The sequence below is a fragment of the Cnephaeus nilssonii genome (assembly GCF_951640355.1).
Source record: "Cnephaeus nilssonii genome assembly, chromosome: 2".
Classification (NCBI taxonomy): domain Eukaryota; kingdom Metazoa; phylum Chordata; class Mammalia; order Chiroptera; family Vespertilionidae; genus Cnephaeus; species Cnephaeus nilssonii.
Window position 1 is genome coordinate 106318183 of NC_137073.1, and position 21541 is coordinate 106339723.

At 41.6% G+C, this 21541-nt stretch overlaps 1 protein-coding gene across 1 annotated transcript in view; it reads left to right on the forward strand.

Moving 5' to 3' along the window:
- OXCT1 (3-oxoacid CoA-transferase 1) overlaps positions 1 to 21541 on the forward strand; it is a 118071-nt gene that overhangs the window by 41979 nt on the left and 54551 nt on the right. The window contains 4 exon segments of the mRNA XM_079797135.1: positions 12048 to 12155; positions 13591 to 13705; positions 18095 to 18189; positions 20710 to 20758. Of these exon segments, the coding sequence (XP_079653261.1) occupies positions 12048 to 12155; positions 13591 to 13705; positions 18095 to 18189; positions 20710 to 20758 (367 nt within the window).

A 21541-nucleotide genomic window follows, 5' to 3' on the forward strand; every position in this document is an offset into this window, starting at 1 on the left:
TGTGAGAGGGAAACAGGAGGATGGTGGTGATGTGTGCTCTGGAGCTAGGCTCTCTGAGTTCGAACCCAGCTGCTTGGGGGATTCTCCACCCTGGGCATGTACTTGATCGGCTGTGCTAGTAGAGTAGATAAGGAAGAGCATTTTGAAACCCTCAGCAGGAACCCAGTTGAGGAAGGAAAGATGGTGAGGCTCCCAGAGAGAAGGTAACCGTGATTGGCAGCTATCCCCACAGAACCCGTTCCTAAAATAAGGCGTGAGTCAGTTGCTCTGTTGATTCACTGTTTTGAGACAGCTCTTTCAAACTTATGGTCACGATTTCCCACAAAATCCTCTCGTTGCAAATGGGGACATGGATTCGGTGGAAAAAGAGAAGGGAGGAAAGGGCCAGAGGGCATTTCTAACATAATATAATGGTTTTGGATTCTTTATCTATGACATTCTCTCCTGAAAGGTTATTGGATAATAAGGCATAGTAGACTGACATAAACCAAGGGGATGCTCTCAGAACAAAATTGTCTTCTTGTGAAAAGGACAAAGAGTCCGTTTACTAATTTTGCTTTCTCCTTCCGTTTAACTGCCAACTTTTGGCCCACTTATTGATTTACTCCATGTTCGTGTTAAGAATTTAGCTTGTGATTTTAAAGTCACTCCCATGAAAATAACAGTGGATTTCCTTACTCCTTTCAGAGACCTTGTCAAAGTGTTATTTTTTCCACCTCAAATATAGAGCTAGTCTACAAATGCTGAAACGATAATTAAGGCTTATATAAGATTGTTTCATTTTAAAAATTAGCTGCTATTTTTTTTCTTTTCTAGGCGTTACTCTCTAAATCTTTCTGGTTCAAGACTATAACTTACAAAAATAAGGCATTTTCAGGTCCTGGCTTACATAGTGATTTAAAGAAGAAATGTGTGAGAGGGAAAATGATAAACATTATTCATTGACCCCTTTTGTGTTATTGGTTCTATTTCTTTTTAACTTTTTAAAACACATTTTTATTGATTTCAGAGTGGAAGGGAAGAGGGAGAGAGAGAGAGAAACATCAATGATGAGAGAGAATCATTGATCGGCTGCCTCTTGCACGCCCCACACTGGGGATCAAACCCCGCAACCCGGTCATGTGCCCTGCCTGGTTATTGAACTGTGACCTCCTGGTTCATAGGCCGACACTCAGCCTTGCTGGCTGGGCTGGTTATATTTCTTATAAACACATTTCTGTAGCTTGATCCTATAGCATATGGCGGCCTCCTAAAATTAGAATATATTCAAATTTCCCAGGGGCCTTTTATTAGGCCTCTAGAAAATCCAGGTGCACAACCAAATTAATAATAGTGAGAGGCTGTAATTGCCAAGCTGTTAATAGTGTTCTTTCTGGAGAGAAGCCACCATAATCAAAAGAAACTGCCCTGATAGCATTCGGGAAGGTGAACTCTCTTGGGAGTTTTTTGAAGAATGAAGGAAATCTCATTTCTGTTCTGTTCAGGGTAGCTGTTGCTATTTCGGAAAGCTTTTCCAAAATTAGGTTCCTCATGCCATAACATAAAAATTTCTAACTTCTCTCTGCCCCCCCTCCCCACCACCCCGTTCCTGCGTATCCTAAATCCTCTCATGGGGGCCATCGCTTTACCCTCTCCCATAGATCACATCCTTCCTTGACTCCAGGCCATTCCTGATGCCTGGCATGCCCTCCCCACCCTTCTTTTCTTATCTCGTTTTCTGCTCAGTGGAAGCATTTATTACCGTGTTATATTGAGATTAGCTGTTTACGTATCTCTTCCATTCGACTGAGCACCTCATGGGACCTTGTTCCCCTCATCTTTGTATTTCCAGCCCCTGGCACAATGCCTGGGACATAATAGATGCTCAATAAATGACGTTGGAGTCATCGAGAGCTAGTAATTTTAAAATACAAGCATCACTTTGCAGGCTTAGAAATGTTCTGCCCATTCTAGTTGATTGACATCATTATCCTGCTGTGGTCTAAGAAAGCAAAAAAAATGCCTTGTGCTCAGTGCTTGTTCCTTTATATTTGAAGCCTTTGTTGGGCCCTGCATCGAGAGGCTTGATAATCTGCCGCCAGCTGTTCTGTAATTCCCTTCCTTATTACTGTGCCTCGCTGCCTCTGACTTCTCCAGGATCCTTTTATCTCAAGGTGTGCCTTTGAGTGCTGGCTGAAATAGATAGTGTGTCTCATTCCGGAGGCTCTTATTACTCAGCTAGAGCAGAGCAAACCATGTGGTAGTTAACTAGACATGCAGAGGATTATAAAATTGGTGGCAAATAAACTGGTTCAGTAAATGCAATAGCCTGGTTAGTCAGGAGAGCATTAGCATAGCAAACACACAAGTTCAGAAGGGCAGTGAAGATACTAAGTGGCATGGAATTAAAATCGTGTGTTTCATTTACCAAAATACACCCAGCAGGAGGGAATTGATCTTTAGCGGTCCACAACCTAGAATAATTAGAAAGATGCATTAATGTGTGGACTCTAAGGTCTTGTTATAAAACATGCAAGTGTTACCCAACCAAAATCGGAGTGCCTGGTGCTGTGAAAGGCCAAGGCTCAATACGGCAAAGTATGGAGTTAGGAAAGGTTTATTGATCGAGAAGGTGCCAACCAAGAAGATGGGAGAACGAATGGTCCCCCAGATCCATCTTGCTCACTGGACCAGGGTTTTTAAGGGGCTGGGGGAACAGGCAGTGGAAGTGCTGGTGGGCAAGGTTTAATCGGAGGACCTTGAAACTTGGCCACTACGGTAAAGGGATGTCAACAGCAGATCTTCCTAGACAACAGACCCTTGGCTTCTGAAAGGGTTCAGTGTTCCAGCTTCAATTATGTCCTGGTCCTTTTTGTTCCTTTGGGGGAAGGGGGTATGAGACTTTGGTTTCTGGTGCAGCAGGAGGTCCAAGATCTCTCCTTTGCACATGCTTCAGCTGTATGACTTGTGGTTTAGGTCTGTGGTTTCTGAAACGCAACTCAGTATATTATTAAACAGGACAGGGCCTTTGTGAGCTCATACACAAGGGCTGGGAAGAATATTGGGCATCATTTAAAGTTAAACTTCCACATTTTAGAGATGAAATGACTGTGATTCACATAGGAACACGGTTCTAGATGATAATTAGGGCTCAGTCCTAAATCTGCATCTTCTGACCCCAAATCCAGTTCTCTGAAGCATGCTCTGTTATCTCATTTTTTATCAGTATGGAAGAAGTCAGTATGCCATTAGATTCATAAGGACAAAAGTTATTCTCTTACAGAGTATTGGCATCAATAAATTACTTTTTTCTATCAACCCCAGCCACTTTTCTGTAATGGGTAAATTCTGACTAAAAGATCAGGGCATTTCTCTTAATTGTCATTCTTAATTTTTAAAAATGTGTTGAGTTTGGGGGATGAGGTGTATATGGCAGGAAGACGTTCTAGATTTGGGACCTCAATCACCTCTCTTCCCTGTAGGTTTCCATCACTGCTGTGAATGCGGGCCTTCAAGTTAGGACTGGCCCTGGTTTCCCAGTGAGGACTAGAGGCTGAAATTCAGTTTGTTTTGAAAATCAGGAACCAAGTGATTCCATCCTGATTGTGTGTCTGGTATGATGGGAAGGGCCATTTCATCTCAATACTAAAATCACAGCAGAGAATGTGATGTTAGGTTTGAATTTCTTTAGACTCAAAGGGCTAGTCTGTGAAACGGAAGCACAGAGAGAAGAAAGAGGACATTTTGTTTTGAGGTTTATTCTTTTGTGTTATGCCTACCTTTCTTAGACTAAATCAGGGAAAACCAACATGGCATTTTAATTTGTAATGAAATAAATAGGTTTAGGATTCTGCTTTGCTTACTGCTTCATAGAAATGGAAAGATATGGAGAACATTTAAACGATGAAGTGAAAAAGGAAGTTCTTATCTGTTGCACATGGGAAGTGATTTTAAATTTAGGAATTATTGAGTCATTCCCGAGCTGAATTTGAGTCAATTTCTGTTAGATTAAACAGCCATTATCTGTGTTCTGGAGATGTTAGAGTTTAACCCAACTCTCCCTTGCAGTTTGTGTTAAAAACTGTGTTCTTGCATAATAAAGAGCCGTGAGGATGATTAAAAACCTAAAATGGAAGGAAACAAGTCTTAAAGAGTAGTTGTAACTGAACCCTGGTTTGACTGCCTGCAGCAACAAAAGCCAAACCCGTGAGCCGGTGCTGGTAAGAAGGAAAGGAGTTTATTCAAGTTGCTGGTGACTTGAGAAGGTGTGTGGACCCTGTCCTCAAAAACCTATCTTCACATCTCAGTGCAGGCAGAGGTTTTTATAAGGAGGGAGAGGGAAAGCAGAACAGAGAGACCAGGTGGAGGGAGTGTGTGTGCAGGCAGTGTCCCTGAGTTGGCCATCTGGTTTTTGTCGGTGAATTCCTGTGTCTCGGCCGTCTGTGCCAGCCAGGGACTTGAAGGTCAGGTTCACGCAGGAACTCAAACTGCTGGGTTGTGACGTATACTAAAAAAAACTTTTAACATGCAAGCTCTAGTTTTGAGAGAAAAAACCAGGTTGGAGTAACAAGCTGGGCTTAACATTTACTAAGATTAATATGGGTAGTTTTATATAAATAAGTATGGCATATTCATTCTCTGTCGCATAGTAACCTTTTAACATTTTATTCGGCATCACTAAGAGGCAGTATTTCTGGGGCTGTAACACCCAACACAAACTTTCCTTTTCTCCCTGTTTCTCCATAACTCTTCATTGAAAAATGTTCCTAGTTTAATTCTATTAATTATATCATGTCTTCCTGCTTTCCTGGGGGCATGTGATAATGGTATAGTGTTTTTTTTTCTTCTTACTATTATAGATAAGACTGGTGCTTTGAATTAACATGTTAGAAGTATTTTAATTCATTTGGGTAGATGTACTCACTTTAATTACTTCTCTGGATTTGCTACAGTTCTAATAAAATTTTCTTTTAGAAAAAGATATGGCATAAAATTGTATATTTATAATACTTCCTGAATGTTATTTTAAGATTGGAATTTTTGGTCAAAGAAAATGTGTTAGCAAAATACCAGCATGGGTTGAACTGTTTGGATGTGGTATTAGAGTCTGTGGAAGTGAAAACAATATTTACAATAAGCTGCTTGTAAGTTTGTTTAAAAAAACACAATTTTCCCACATTATGAAAACTATTGGGATAGTCTCTGAGTAAAGTAATATTTCTATTTTTTGGGGGGAATCAATCTGTCCTACTTATTTTGCTTCTAGTCATAGTTTTAATAAATTGAGTTATTTTAGGTAAAGCTTTTCTTCTAAAGAGTTTCAACTGCATCATCCATTTTTCTTCTTATCCAGTGTTTCTAAATGAGACAATGGAGGGAGGAAGAACTGTTTTTATTTAGTAATGAGGGACATTTGGTTGAAGATGATTATCGTGAACTCTGAGGAAGATTCTTTTGGAGTTTTTGGGGTATCCTCTACATTATATATAGTCTTTGAGCTGGTAGTTAGCTAAACCCTTTTATTTCCTTTTCAAAAAAAAAAAAAATGATTAGGCCAGGTATTTAATTACAACATTAACCTTGACCCCTAGTGAATTTCATTCACTTAGTATTGGCCTGTTTTATTCTCCTAGCCAGCAGAAACCATTTTCTACCTTCATTTGCTTTCACATCGTTCTCTTCGTCATCAGGACAGTCTGTTTGCACACTGTCCACGTGGGGTGTGAGAGCCTGGCCAGCCCCATGGTCACTGAGAGTTTCTGACCACTTGAGCCCGCTTGTCTTTTTCTCTCAACTTTCTGAAATCTGCTTTTCTTCCAAGATCTGGGTCCATTTCTATGGATGTCCAGGACTCAGTTCCTGATCTCTTGCAAATTTCAATTTTACCTTGTCACTTTCTCTCAGGGTTTCCATCATTTCTACTTTACCAGGCCGTTATCCTCCTTGGTTGGAAGTCCAGAATCATGGTTTTTCTCTCACTGTTTCATTCTGAGAGACAGAACTTGTCAGAGGACAATAGAGGATTTATCAGCAGAATACCAGGAACAGAAGGTGTTTGAAAATTAGTGTCTCATGATAGCACTGTCTTATTTCTGAGCCGATTTTATGATTTCTGTAAAAATATGTCATCTACCTCTTTAGTTTAGTGAGCACTCTGATTCCATAGCCATTGGTGTGATATTCTTTCTTCTTTGAAGTCACTTTAAATACACTTTCTCACATTTCCGCCCCAGGTCGTGGCTTTCCGGACTTGTGCCTAGTTCCTTGCCCTAGCACACCCTTGGGCAGCTTATTTTCACTGCACGTGGTGGAATGTCTGTGGGCATCAGATCCAGTCAACCAGGTTTCAGTAACGACTGTGCCATCGTAATTGCCATTGTTTTTAAGGCTGCAGATTCTTCAATAGCCATTCGTCTTTCAGTCTCCGTGCCTTCCCATGTAGACCTCTAAGACCACATGCATGTGCTCCAAGCCTTTTTAGCTTTCATGCCATCTTCTCCTATGTTTTGTACCAGTCATCTCATTTCTTAGCATGAAGCTTTAGAACAGTGGTTCTCAACCTTTCTAATGCCGCGGCCTTTTAATACAGTTCCTCATGTTGTGGTGACCCCCAACCATAAAATTATTTTCGTTGCTAGTTCATAACTGTAATTTTGCTACTGTTAAGGAATCATAATGTAAATATCTGTGTTTTCCTATGGTCTTAGGCTCTACAGCAGCGATTCTCAACCTGTGGGTCGCGACCCACAGGTTGAGAACTGCTAGCAGAGTCACCTAAGACCATCGGAAAACACAGATATTTACATTGCGATGGTCTTAGGCTCTACAGCAGCGATTCTTCATAACTGTAATTTTGCTACTGTTATGAATTGTAATGTAAATATCTGTGTTTTCCGATGTCACGACCCACAAGTTGAGAACCGCTAGCAGAGTCACCTAAGACCATCGGAAAACACAGATATTTACATTGCGATTCATAACAGTAGCAAAATTACAGTTATGAAGTAGCAACGAAAATAATTTTATGGTTGGGGGTCACCACAACATGAGGAACTGTATTAAAGGGCCGCGGCATTAGAAAGGTTGAGAACCACTGCTTTAGAAGATAGGGACTTTCCTGCTCCTTTGGATTAATGAAAAATTTTTTCTTCTTCTTTGGATTTTGGGCAAGGATACCCTGCATGCCGACTTCCCTTTTCTCCACATGTTTTCTTCATCTTACCTGTCCTCTGGCTTAAATGGACATCCAGAGCACCTCTGCATCCAACGTGTACCTGGTTCTGTTATTGCTCACTGCCTTCCTCTTCCATTTTTCTAGTCTTCAGCTTTTGCTAATTTGAGTTGGTGTTTCATAGGATTATAGACATCATTACTGCTGCTTGTCTGCTTTTTTATTTCTTGGCAAAAGATGAATGTTCATTTTTTTCAATCTTCACCTGAGAATATGTTTATTGCTTTTAGCGAGAGAGAAAGGAGAAAGAGAGAGGGAGAGAAACATCGATCTGTTGCCTTCCATATGCTCCCCAACTGGGCATTGAACCTGCAACCTTTTAGTGTATGGGACGGTGCTCCAACCAACTGAGCAACCCAGTCAGGGTCATTCTAAACCTTGTTGAAAGTTAAAATGACTCAGGGAAAAAGTCTGCCATGTGATTCCTCCCTTCTCCCCTCCCCACAGCCCTCACTTTGCGTCATGAAACCGCCGGGTTTGCAGGTGCACAGCCTTCTCCACTAGCAGCCTCCAGCGCCGGGCCGTTTCTGCGGCTGTAATGGATGGAGGTTGTCACTAAAAATAAAATAAAATAAAATAAAAATAAGGAAGTTATTGCCTGGCAGCTCCTCTGTTCCTTTGCCTGAGATATAAATAGTACTTTCCAAGTAAAAACAAAAACATTGTCACCCAAGGATGAATTCTAATCTTTCTCCGAGCTTTATTATAAAACTTTTCAGAATTATCAAGTAGGATGCGTGCAGGGCAGAGAACTCAACCTTGGAAAGCAGAGCTCAAATCAATAATAATTAACATTTCCTAGCCTCTATTTTCCTGCTAATGACTGAAGACAAGTACTAATTAGAGAAGCCTCAAGTGTCTGGATTTTTTAGATGGACCAGATGGTGCCACATAGGAACTATGCACAGCGCCAAGGAGAAGTCTGGGTGGTTCCTAGCTCCCTTGCTTCCAACTTGACCTTGACTGAGGACGCCTGCGCATGCCCATTGCTTTGCACTGAGGCCTCTTCTTTGTTCCTTCTTCTCTATCTCACCCACTTGTGACTTGAGGAGGTGTGTGTCTGCCATGGTTCGTGAGTGCTCTTACACACGTTTATTATTACTTTTCCCTAACAAGTGCATTTTATTCATTTTTTCTTTTCAGATCTCTTTGACTTTTATGTTATTGCCTGATCTCACTTGACTCCCCCCCACACACACACACACACACACACACACACACACACACACACACACACACACTAGTTCTTTCTTACTGTTCTTTCTCGTGATCACACAAAACCAGCCCAAAGGCCTCAGCCCCTTCCGTGGGTAGCATTGAGATGGTCCTGCCTCTTCAGTTTTTAAAAAATTCTTTTCACAGGTTGTCGGAAAACATGTTTTCTCCTGTTGGTTTGTACTTCACATTTTTTTCTTCCTTTGCTATGGAAGTCAGCCAACCAACTCGGAGAAAGCATTGATTTCTGTGTAGACATTTTCCGTACCGCTGAGTGTGGATGAAGTTTGAACAGGTGCTGCATGCGCACTTCACCGTGTGGAAATCATCCTACCAGGAGAGCAGAGCGTGGGCCCGATGGGGTGTTACCGATGCGCGCCTTCATCTGAGCTGTTTTACCGGTGTCTTCCACTCGTTTTCTGGGAAAGTCGTGATGCAGTTACTCTGTCTTAATTTGGTGTGTGTTTTTGTGTGTGTGTGTGTGTGTGTGTCAAAACTTTCTCTGGTGGAACCAGAAGAGAATAGTGATTGGTTGCCATCAGCATTTGTGGTTTAAGTGAGAAGTACTACTTTCTGTCCCTTTCCCTTGTATTTCTTGCCCTTGCTGAAGCGTAAAGTCAGGGAGACCAGTGAGGGAGCTGCAGCAATAACGCAAGCAGGAGACAGAAGGCCCTGAGCTTTGGGAAGAGTGTTAGACGTGGGGAATAATTCACGTTGTTTTAAAAAATGGAAGCAAAAAGGTTTTCTTAACATACTTCATAATCTTGTAAGTGCTTCAGAATTTAGAAACCACTGCTTTTCTTAGCGTGGCTATTTTCTTTTTCACATGTGCTAGTTGGTACCTACCTAACTAATTAAGGAACATATCACATTTCTCACTTACGTACTTTCTCGTTTTGGAAAATTACTTACTTGATGTCTATTGCATCTTAAAAAAACCAGAACATTGTAGGTTTCCTTCATTATAAAAGTAGAAGGGAAACAAAAATAACTTGTCCTATCACTCGGAGATGATAATCATTAGTATTCCAGTGTATTCCCTTTCAGTTTTTGGTAGGTATAGAAATAATTTGCATATAGGACCAACGAGCCAACATTGAATTATGAGCTGTCATTAACTATTCATTATGTGGATGCACCAGATATATTTTACATTTGTCCTATCATTAACCATTTAGGTTGTTTCCAACTCCTTCATAATTTAGCAAATGCTGTGGTAAATATCTTCACAAATAGGAAGTCTTCATGTTTATCCCCAGGATAATGGATTCATGTACCCATGAATTTTTAAAGTCAGGACTGTCTTCAAAGAGTTGAATGGAATAAGTGTGAAGGTGGGCATGAGCCCTAATGGCTGAGAGTTCCGTGGGTGGAGGAGGTGGCAGGTGCTCAGTGCCCTGCCTGCCCCACCTCCACCACCTGGTCACCAGCTGGGGAGGAAATGCCGGAGCGTGGAGAGGTTGAGAGCACAGCGATGGGGTCCCCTTGCCTCCCCCTGACTCATTCTCAGGTGGAAGTCGGTGCACATCTGTACCCACTATTTCAGTTTAGATGCCCCCATGTTTCCTGACTCTTCCTGGGAGTTTTGTTTGATTTGGGTCAAGATCCGTCTGTTTATCAAAGGAGATAGCTTTTGTCCCCCATGTCCTGTTCCTTCCCAGCTGCTGGGCAGCAGGTGCACCGTCACTAAAAAGCCTCTTTAATCCCTGGTGTGCTTTCCTTGTCTGAGGAGTGTGAGCAGGAGGAGGGCTACTTCACCTCAGAAACTGGTAGAGCGTTCAGTTACTAGTTTAGGAGACTCATTTCATAGAACTCTCCATATACAAGTCAGTTCCTTTAAGCAAATAGCTGTTTGCTTTGGGTATGGTATCTACTAAGATAAGCACTCACAGTCTTCAAGGTGATATTTATTCTTGGCACCAGAAAGATAATTCTTTGACCAGAACAACATTGACCATAGTTTTTCTTTTCTTTTTTTTAAAAAAATACGTTTTTATTGATTTTAGAGAGAGGAAGGGAAGAGGGAGAAAGATAGAAACATCAATGATGAGAGAGAATCACTGATCGGCTGCCTCCTGCATGCCTCCTATTGGGGATCGAGCTTACAACCCAGGTATGTGCCCTGACCAGGAATCGAACCATGACCTCTTGGTTCATGGGTCGAGGCTCAACCACTGAGCCACACTGGGTAACCATAGTTTTTCTTAATTCTTGTTACTCTCATATTTTATGTTGCTATAAAAATAAACACTGTTTTCCCCTTTTTTAAAAAATTCTAAAATAGCTAGCTTCCTTGGGTCACTTCATATTTTCATAAAATGTCCTTTTACTCTGTGGAAGACTTTAATTATAATTACACTAGAGGCCCGATGCACGAAATTCGTGCAAGAGTAGGTCTTCCTTCCCCTGGCTACCAGCACTGGCTTCCCTCTGGCACCCGGGACTTGGGCTTCCCTCTGGCACCCAGGACCTGGGCTTCCCTCCAGCTGCTAGCAGGCACCCAGGACCCGGGCTTCCCTCATAGCCCTAGCTTCATCCAGAAGGTCATCCAGAAGGATGTCCGGTCTAATTAGCATATTATGCTTTTATTATTATAGATTGGGTATTTCTAGTTTTTAGTTAATATTTGTTTTTTGAAATTTCCATATTGAAATCAATAGTCTGTCTTTAAGTAAAATGATTTCTGTGGTTGCATTTTGATCACGATCCTAGGAAGCTAACAGGAATAATTAAAAGGTGTTACAAATAGCATTTGTATCTACATTTAGAAAGCTCTCCAATGGATGAGCAGATGTTGTTACAGATTCTTGCCTTTGATATGATGAATTTCCCATTACGTTTGAAAATCTGGTCTTGAGGGAGGTGCTTTCAAGTGTGCACAGTTGAGCTGCAGTGTGTGAGCGTGCAAGCGGTTGCGCTGACAAACCATTTGACAGATTTGCAACTGAGTCTGTTTTAGGCGAAGACAAAGTTCTGGAGCTTTATGTTCTGTATTTTATGCTCAGACACATGCATTTGAATTCCTTCTTTTGAATTTCTAGAAGGTCTGATATAAATTACACACATACACACACACACACACACACACATTCTCTTTTATATTTTTAAAAAATATATTTTTATTGATTTCAGAGAGGAAGGGAGAGGGAGAGAGAGGTAGAAACATCAATGACGAGAGAGAATCACTGATCAGCTGCCTCCTGCATGCCCCCAACTGGGGATGGAGCCCGCAACCTGGCATGTGCCCTGACCAGGAATCGAACCGTAACCTCCTAGATTATAGGTCGATGCTCAACCACTGAGCAACATTGGCCAGGCTACACACATATTCTCACTTATATGTAGGGTGGGCAAAAGTAGATTTGCAATTATTTGTATGGAAACTAATGCAATAATTAATACATAATAAAACAAGAATAAACTGTTTTGCATACTCACAACTGTAAACCTATTTTTGCCCATCCACCTGTGTGTGTGTGTGTGTGTGTGTGTGTGTGTTATTACATTGTGTATGCAACCTAAGTTGGAAGTGAAGATGCATATACTTCATTTTTTTTTTAATAAAAAGGGCTCATTGTAAGCTTTCACTATTTAATTAAAATTTTCTTCTCTCTTTGCATAGGTTGAAGAAATTGTCGATGTTGGATCCTTTGCCCCAGAAGACATCCATATTCCTAAGATTTATGTACATCGCCTTATAAAGGGAGAGAAATATGAGAAGAGAATTGAGGTAGGTGACTTAGCTTCATCGTCAGTATGTCCGGGTCTCCTTATCAGAAACCTGCGTCCCTGGGTTCATTCCAGATAAGAGGGAATTAAAGCCTCGCAGAAGCCTCGCTTTGGATCTTAGTATGAGCTTCTCATGTATCCATCGCGAAGGGACATGGTCACCTGTGCTGTTGTCCAGCCCAGCAGTGCCTGGTGACCCTGGTTGCCAGGCTTCTGGAGTGTTCTGACTTAAGATGCATAGCTTTGCATCTCCCCTGTCCCTGGGGTAGAGAAGGATAAGCAGGTCTCCGCGGCTGTCGCCCTGCTGGACTGTCCATGTTTGATCATGCAGAAATGCCTGTCTATCTTAAAGTTGCTTTACGGTTTACAGAGTCCGGGAAGAACGCCACTTCCCATTAGTGTTAGGCATCAGGCTCTAGGCAGCTGGTGGGTAGGAGACTGTGGCAAGGCGAGGCTTGCAGGAGCATTGGAGGTATTTCAAGTATACTCAGAGCTAGAAGAGTGACCATCTGGACCAGAATGGGTACCAACATTCATAAGTGTCTAGGGATCAGCAGCAGAATAGACATGTATTGGGGGTATCAGGAAATCAGAGATAGGCTGTATCCTTTGGACGACAAAAAAAGTCATTCCTCGATTCAAAGCTGATGTCAGCCAACTAGGGAGAAATGATGGAACGTTTGCAAATAGGAACCAGAGTCTGTGTTAGGAGATTCAGCATTGGAAGTACTTTCCTGGCTGGTTGCTGGGTACGTCTGTGAGCCCTGTGATGTGCTTGAAGCAAAACCAGTCCAGACTCTGCAGGTGGAAATAGGCTGGTAAACACACGCTGGCAGCCCTGCCAAAGCAGAATCCAAGTCTGTCCCGTTCCCTTCGTTCCGGCTCAGTCCCCGAGCGCTGGAGGAGAAAGCAGTTGCAGGAGTCTTGGGAGGTGGCAGTAGCAGCCGTCAGTGTGACAGTAGCAGGGGGATTAATTGCTTCAAAGAGACAGAGCAAGTATATCTTGCCCTGCAAATAAATCTGACCTCTTTCCCTCATTTTCTAAAGAATTATTTGGGCCCTGGCCAGGTGGCTCAATTGGTTGGAGTGTTGTCCTGTGCACCAAAGGTTGTGGGTTCGATTTCTGCTCAGGGCTGGTTTGGTCCCTTGCTGAGATGCATATGGGTGGCAACCGATTGATGTTTCTCTCTCACATCAATGTTTCTCTTGTTCTCTCTCTCCCTTCCTCTCTAAAAAAATCAATAAGCATGTCCTTGGGTGAGGATTAAAAAAATATATTTCTGGCTATTCTTTTTAACTCTGTTATATTGCAGATTTGCCTCGTAATAGTAGTAGGAGAGAGTTCAATTTCTTTTTAGTAAACTTTTGTGCTTTCCAGTGATAAAAATCCAAGGTGTACCTCAATTCTAAATAATTTATTTCTGTTTATCTTAAAGCGTTTATCAACCCGGAAACAGGAAGATGTAAAAGCCAAATCCGGAAAACCCGGGGATAATGTGAGGGAGCGCATCATCAAGCGGGCAGCTCTTGAGTTCGAGGATGGCATGTACGGTATCCTTTGTCTCTGTGGGACTGGCAAAGACGAGGCCCTTGCTTTGCCCATATTCTTCAGGCGACCAGGCCTGCTGCACGGCGATTCCTTTATAGGCCTTTGTAACTTTTAAAGCAGTTGATCGGTTTTTACAAAATGTGGCATGTAATCTACAGATGTCAAGATATATGAAGTTGGCCTGCCCGACTATCTGAGTTCATTAAAGTGTCGTCCTGATATGCCAAGGTTGCGGGTTCGATTCGCAGTCAGGGCACACACAAGAAGCAGTCAATGAATGCATACAGTGGAACAACAAATAGATCTCTCTCTCTCTCTCTCTCTCTCTCTCAAATCAATAAATAAAAATTTAAAAAAAAGAAAGGATATATGAAATTGGAATTCTAGTCCATTTGCCTTCTTGAACAAAATGGTGACCAAAATTTTATTTAGCTATTTTCTCATATACTATAGACTTCAGTGCAGTTTGGCATTTGGCTAAATGTTATTGGGATTGGAGCTTACCCAAGATGAGGGTTTTAAACCTCAGAATTACTAGTTATAGCCAGTGCTATTTACTTTCTCTATATTCTGACATTTACATATTCATTGAAACATAAAATTCAACTTTTTAAAAAATTTATTTTTCTATTACAGTTTACATTCAGTATTAGTTTCAGGTGTACAACATAGTGGTTAGATAATCATATACTTTATAAAGTGTTTCCCTCTGATATTTCCAGTACCTACCTGGCACCATACATAGTGATTCCAATATTATTGGCTATATTCCCTATGCTGTACTTCATATCCCAATGACTATTTTGTAACAACCAATTTGTACTTCTTGATCCCTTTGCCTTTTTCACTCAGCCCCCCAGCCCCCTCCCAGCTGCCACCATCACTGTGTTCTTTGTGTCTATGAGTCTGCTTTTATTTTGTTTGTTCATTTATTTTGTTCTTTCGATTCCACATATAAGTGAACTAGTAGCCCTGTGCATGAATCCGTGTGCCAGTAGCTTGCCAGTAGCTCGCTGCTGCCCTCCAGTAGCTCTCCACCCGCTGCCCCATCCTCCTGTAGCTCCCCCGCCCCCCCTTATAGCTTGCTGCCCTGCCCCCTCCTGTAGCTCACTGCTGCCCTCCTGTAGCTCTCTGCCCACTGCCCCGCCCTCCTATAGCTCCCTTCACCCCCTTACCCCCCCCCATAGCTTGCTGCCCTGCCCACTCCTGTAGCTCTCTGCCGCCTGCTTGTAGCTTGCTGCCCCACCCTCCTGCTGATCAGTGATCTGGTTGTTATGCTGTCAGTCCGTTAGGCTTCACGGCGTAACAACCATTTGCATATTACATCTTTATTACCGTATTTTCCGGCATATAAGACAACTGGGCATATAGAAGATTTTCCTGGTTTAAAAAGTCGTCTTATACGCTGGAAAATACGGTATATAGGATCATATGGTATTTGTCTTTCTCTATAAGACCCAACTTCTTAACAGGCCCTTGTTTCCTCTGACAAAGGTACTTTATTCTGCTTTAAGTACTTTCTCTAATTTTTCTTTTTTTTTTATGCATTTTAATTATTATGTGTCTGGACATGAGCCTGTTTGAATTCTTCTTGCTTGGGGTTCTCTGTGCCTCCTGAACTTGTGTGACTTTTTCCTTTATTTCCGACTGTTCTTTTTTCATAGTTACTATATATTTTTTTCTTGCTGTTGAGCATCTTTATCATCATTACTCTGAACTCTGGTTTCAGATAAATTTCTTATGTTCGTTTCATTTATCTCTTCTGGAGAATTTTCTTGTTTTTTCATTTGGGGTTATTTCTTTGTCTCCTCATTTTGGCTGTCTGTCTGGATTTCTGATTATGTATTAGGTAGATCCTCTATACCTCTCAATCTCTAGTACAGGACAGTGTCAAACACTGTTTCTGACTAGTTAGAACAGGCAAAGACTCAAAGTCTCCAGAGACCGCCTCTGCCTACAGACTGATAGGATGCCCCACCCAAGTAATCGTCCTCAGGAGTGGCAAGAGATTTTTTCAAAAGGTCAGGGCAGTTGCTTCTACCTGGAGGCTAATAGTTATTTTTAGTCTCTTAAGTGGCCTCAGGGCAAGGTGTTTCCAATAGGGTGCATCAACTGTCTTCCCCCCAGGCAAGGCCTCCTATATAGCAAATGTCTGTGTGGGAAAGATGTCCTCTGCTGTGTGAGGGAATGACTTAGCCCAGGAAACTTGGGGTGTCTGCCTTCTGAGCGCTAACCCTCGAGTCCTCAATCCTGGCTTCTGCTTACACAGCTCCAATCCACTCTGCCAGAGCACAAGGTGGGTGGCTCTGATGAGGAAAATAAGACATTTTTTTGGGGGGTACACCAGCAGCCTGACTCTGTACCTAGTTAATTAGTATCCCTAATGCACATTCCTGTTAGCCTTTAGTCTAGTCACTGCCCCTTCCTTAATTATCTGGTCTTGCAAGACCTGTTTACCTAAATACATTTTACAGAAGCCATAAACCATGAACAATACACAACCCCCAGAAGGGGTTATCAGCACTGGCACCAGGCCTTTAAGTGTGGTCTCATGGCCCCCATCCCAACACACGGGGCTTTTTGCAAAGCCCACAAAAGGTCCAGAAGTCTGATCCTTATTTGGGGGACAAAGAAACCAAAGGGTATAAAGAGAAAGCTCCCTCCATATTGGTTTGCTCAGGATTTGGAAACAGGCTCCCCTGAGTCACGGTACTAGTACATCTGGAAATAAATGGGTTTTTCCTGTATCTCTGAGTACTCCTGTGTGTGTATTTTCCGGTTGCCTGGTAAATTCTGTTACAGCTCCACAGGGAATTTTGTGCATTGGCTTTTTAAGAGGGCTCCTGACTTTTCAGCTGTCACTCCCTGGCAGACAGCAGCCTGGCTGCTTTTCACAGGGAGATGTTATGTGGATACCCTTCTCAGTTCTGGTACTCTCTGCTGGGGGGGCCCAGCTTGGGGATTAGACCCCAGAGTTCTCAGTGGCAACCCCCCACAGCTGAGATATCTCTCCGGAATTTCCCTTGCTTCCTGTGGGCACCCAGCCAGCCCTTTCGTGCCTCCACGCCTCTTACCAGTTTCTCTGCGGCCTCCACTTCCAGAACTCAGGTATCAGGGTTCTCTCCTGCGAGTCTTCCGTTGATTATTCAGGAAATTTTTTCTGTATTTTAGTTGTAATTCCAGTTTGTTCCTGGGAGCATGTCCATGCAGCATCCACCTACTCTGCCGCCATTTTCAATCTTTTAAGTATTTTCTCAAAAAAGAGATAGGAAGAGATAATTAGTACAATGAGTGTTTGGATTTTGACTGCATTTAAATAACAGTGAGTGTTTGCCATTCTCAAGCAGTAGTGGACAGCATAGTCAGCAGTTCTGGGCAGCGTATCTTTTATCCCTCTTTTTAAAATTAAATTTATTGGGGTGACATTTTTAAGTAAAATTAAATAGATTTGAAGTGTACAAGTCTATAACACATCATCTGTATATTGCATTGTGTGTTTACCACCCAAAGTCCAATCTCCTTCCATCACCATATATTCAACCCTTTTACCCTTTACCACCCTCCCTCTCCTTCCCCTCCGGTAACCACAATACTGTTGTCTGTGTCTATGAGTTTTTGTCTGCATATCGCTGATCTGTTCACACTGCTTGTATTGAGAGGCAAGACTGAACCCACACCATCTGGGTACACATTAGGATTTACCCTATTTTGATGTCTAAGGAAGAAGATTCAACACCCTCAGTTACTCTTTGATGCCTTAACCCAGCTACTTTGTATATGGTCTCAATTGTTTTCACTGAAACTTATGCCCCCCTCCCGTGCCTTGTGTTTTAGGGAAGTCTCAGTCACCAGTGGATGTTATCTCAGTGACCCAAAGGAGATGAAACACTTTCATGCAGACATTTTGGTATTGTCAGAACATTTTTAAAATTTAGAAACGGTAGCCCTTCTTAAGAATGTTAAGTCATCCTTATTTTTAGTTGGAGTTTTGAAAAGTCAAAATTGCTTTTAAACAAAGGTCAAGCCATGTTTAATAATATATCGGTCCCAAGTCATAATACATCAGTCCAAATTTGCTGAGCGTGTCAATGCAAACAGAATGTCTTACAGTGAAAATGACCTCTTGGCTCGTCTTCTGAAGCCACCGCTTTGATATATTTATGGGAAAGCATATCAGTGTTATTGAAAAAGCTGTGATTAATTAGTGACTTTATTTATTTATTTTTTTAATTACAAAAAAGCCTAGAGGGTGATTGGAGAATGTGTTCAGTAATTACATTCAGCGCAAGTGCCTTTAAAGGAGGCTTCTCTTCGGGTTGATGTGTGCGGAAGATTTATGGCATAAATCTCTCTACCTTTTCCACGTTCTACCTTAACATCTTCTTTTCCAGCTAATTTGGGCATAGGAATCCCACTTCTGGCCAGCAACTTTATCAGCCCAAATATGACTATCCATCTGCAGAGTGAAAATGGAATCCTGGGTTTGGTAAGATAGAAATTAAAGTTTTATTTATACAGTCTTTTTTTCCCTTGCTCATCTTTTTTTTTTCTTTTTAATTTATCTTTATTGGTGACAGTATTACATATGTCCCCTTCCCCGCCCCCCCCCCATTACCCCTCTAGCCTGCCCCCACGCCCCCCCTGCCCCCTGGCCTTCATCATTGTCTGTGTCCAGGGGATATGCATATATGCATACAAGTTTTTTGGTTGATCTCTTCCTACCCACTCACCCACCTCTGCCTTCCCTCTGAGATTCCACAGTCTGTTCCATGCTTCTATGTATTTATGCAGTCTTTTTTTTTTTAACTTCTTTTTTCTATATATTTTTATTGATTTCAGAGAGAAAGCGAGAGGGAGAGAGAGAAACATCAATGATGAGAGAGAATCATAGATCAGCTGCCTCCTGCACAACCCCCACTGGGGATCGAGCCCGCAACCCGGGCATGTGCCCTTGACTGGAATCGAACCCGGGACCCTTCAGTCCACAGGCTGAAGCTCTGTCCACTGAGCCAAACCAGCCAGGGCTATTTATGCAGTCTTGATGGAGAACTAGCTATTCCATGTAGTGAAATCTTCTAATAACTGAGAATTGTTAGCTTAAAGTTCCCAGCCTTCCTTTTCTATTTGTTGATCATCACAATAAAATATTTAACTTTCCCATACAGTGGTGGTCATTGTGAGTTTGTAGTGTTATATTTGCTGCAGTAGATGTCTGTTTCCTGGCTATGCTCCTCCTTCATCAGGTAATGGGTTTCCGTCTCCCCTGGTGAGCAAAACATCAGAGGACTTCATGGCTTGCTCTTTAGTTAACTACTTTTAACTCTTGTGTGGCTGGACAAGAATGAAGGTTAACAAGTCTCTGTGAAATAAAATTCAGTAAGGCTCTGAGTGAAAACTGGAGAGTAAGGTTTCTATTTGGGGCAGGGACATTTTTTTTTTGACAGTTGATTAATTCAAAAAGTCCTAGCAATTCTTCTCATCAATTTGTTTTAAGGTCCTGTTGTCCCAAAGGGTAGAATTTTCTTTTCCTCAGAATTAACCTTCCAGGTGAGCTCAATATTCTCAGAGAATTTGACCACCGTTTTTCCTCAATATTATAATGAAAAAAAGAAGCACATTTGCTTCCTGGATGACATTTTTAATTTAATTATTAACTATGGCAGAGATTATTTATAGTTTGCCAATTTATAATATTCCTAATCTTTATTGTTCCTCAGTGGATTATAACTGTTAATGCAATAAAAATTGTATATGTAAAAATGTATACCTGGTATTTATAATATAAATAATGATTATAAGCATAGAATCTATACTCCTTGATTGAGGCAATAATCATAACCATTTTCAAAGACGAAAATGATATGTGTTTGGATGAAATCAGATTCGTATTGAAGTCAAAGACTTAGGTCCTGGCTGGTTTGGCTCAGTTAGTGGAGTGTTGGCCCTTGGACTGAAGTTTTGCATGTTTGATTTTGGTCAAGGGCCCTTACCTAAGTTGCAGGCTCCATCCCCGGCCCTGGTCTGGGCACCTATGGGAGGCAACCAATCATTGTTTCTCTCTCTGTGTCTCTCCCCCTCCCTTCCACTCTCTCTAAAATCAATGGAAAAATATCCTCTGGTGAAGCTTAACAAACAAACAAACAAACAAAAAAGAAGACTTGTATTGTTTGGGTACCTGAGGGATTATCTAGAGTGACCAGTTCCCTCAGTTTGAAGATAAGGGAAACAAGTGTATGTGAATTACCCATGGTCAGTGTTTAAAAGGAAATTTACATAGGTCTAAACATTAGTTACCACTTCAGTTTACTTAAAAAATAAAATTTTGGTTCCATAGAAAGTCTGTTAAAATTTTACAGCCAATATGTCCTCATTCTTGGTTCTATCTTATGCCTTTTTCTTTTCTCTTTTCTCCCTTTTTGATTAATATATGTTATGTTACAGAACTCCCTGCCCCATTCAAGTAGAAATATCTTATAAAAATGCATACAAAAAAATTTAAAAACTTACTGAGAAAAGTGGGCGAAGGGAAAACAAAGGTAGCAAAACTCAGATGTTTTGAACAATAAGGTTAGGACCCCAAATTCAAGCTTTTGGCTTCTGCATACCAAAAAGCTGAAACTTGGCCTCTGTTAGTCTTTCTAGCCAAATAATGCAGCCATTTAGTTTAAATTTGCTATGAGGAAGGTTTATGAATAACATTGCTGCATAGTAGGCCGTGAATACTTTTTGTTTGATTGTCATATATTTCTAATAATTTAACATTACTTTCAAACTTTGATCATATTTAGAAAATATTTTTCATTTACCCAGTCATGATTATTAGTGTAGGAAAGACTAAACAATATGAGAAACACAGCCATGCAAATACCAGAATTATCTTTTGAAGATTCACCTCAAGTCTTTTGAAGACTTTTTAGAGACGTTATTTATATTACAGTATTAGTGTTCAGTTCAGTGAGAAAGTTCTGTTACTAATTGACGTTGACTTGTTTGTTTTATTTGACAGGGTCCATATCCATTCGAAAATGAAGTTGATGCAGATCTAATCAATGCAGGTAAACTCACTCATCATGAGTTTCCCAGTGTTTTCCTTGCTGTTGATTTAGTTCTATTCCAGATGCCAGTAAGGAGTTGAGTTTGCTTCTTTGTCTTAGAGAGTAGTCACTGTATTTTTCATTGAGGAGGGGAGTTGAGCTTTTCCAAGCCCCATCTTTGCCTGCCTTCTTGTCAGAGGACTGTTACTAGGGAGATTAAGCTCAAGGCAAGCTCAAGGCAAAATTCTAGGTGGAGCTACATCCCATGGTGAGAGCTCTGGTGGTTTAATCGGTCAGGGTCCCGGCTATAAATGGGGGTATTGAGGAGCCTGAAGGGAAGGATTGTCGACAGGGGTGTGGACAGGATTAGGGAATCTAGGAAAGGATGGTAAGATACCACGGTACAGGGAGTTACTATTATTACCCCTACGCGGGCCTTAAGGGGCAGCTGTCAGAGAGGGTCAGTCACCTAACAGGAACTATGGCCTTCGGTATGAAGAATTAGGACTGCTTAAACAAAATTCTTGCTGAATATACATATATGTGAAAAACTGCAACAAAGGTTAGGAAACATAGCCAAGGACATCTCCCAGAAAGAACAAAAATACAGAGACGGGAAGGAGCACAGCCAGGTCGAGGGTGAGGTGGGGTCTCCTCCTCTGGGTCTCCTGCTTGAGCCTCCCCTTGGATAACCCCAGGTTGAAATAGGTCTGCACTCATGATGAGAAGAGTGTGGGTGTGGATCCATAGGGGCAAAAAGAAAAGATCTGGTGCATGGGGGTGATAGGAGCCACTTCCTGTCTG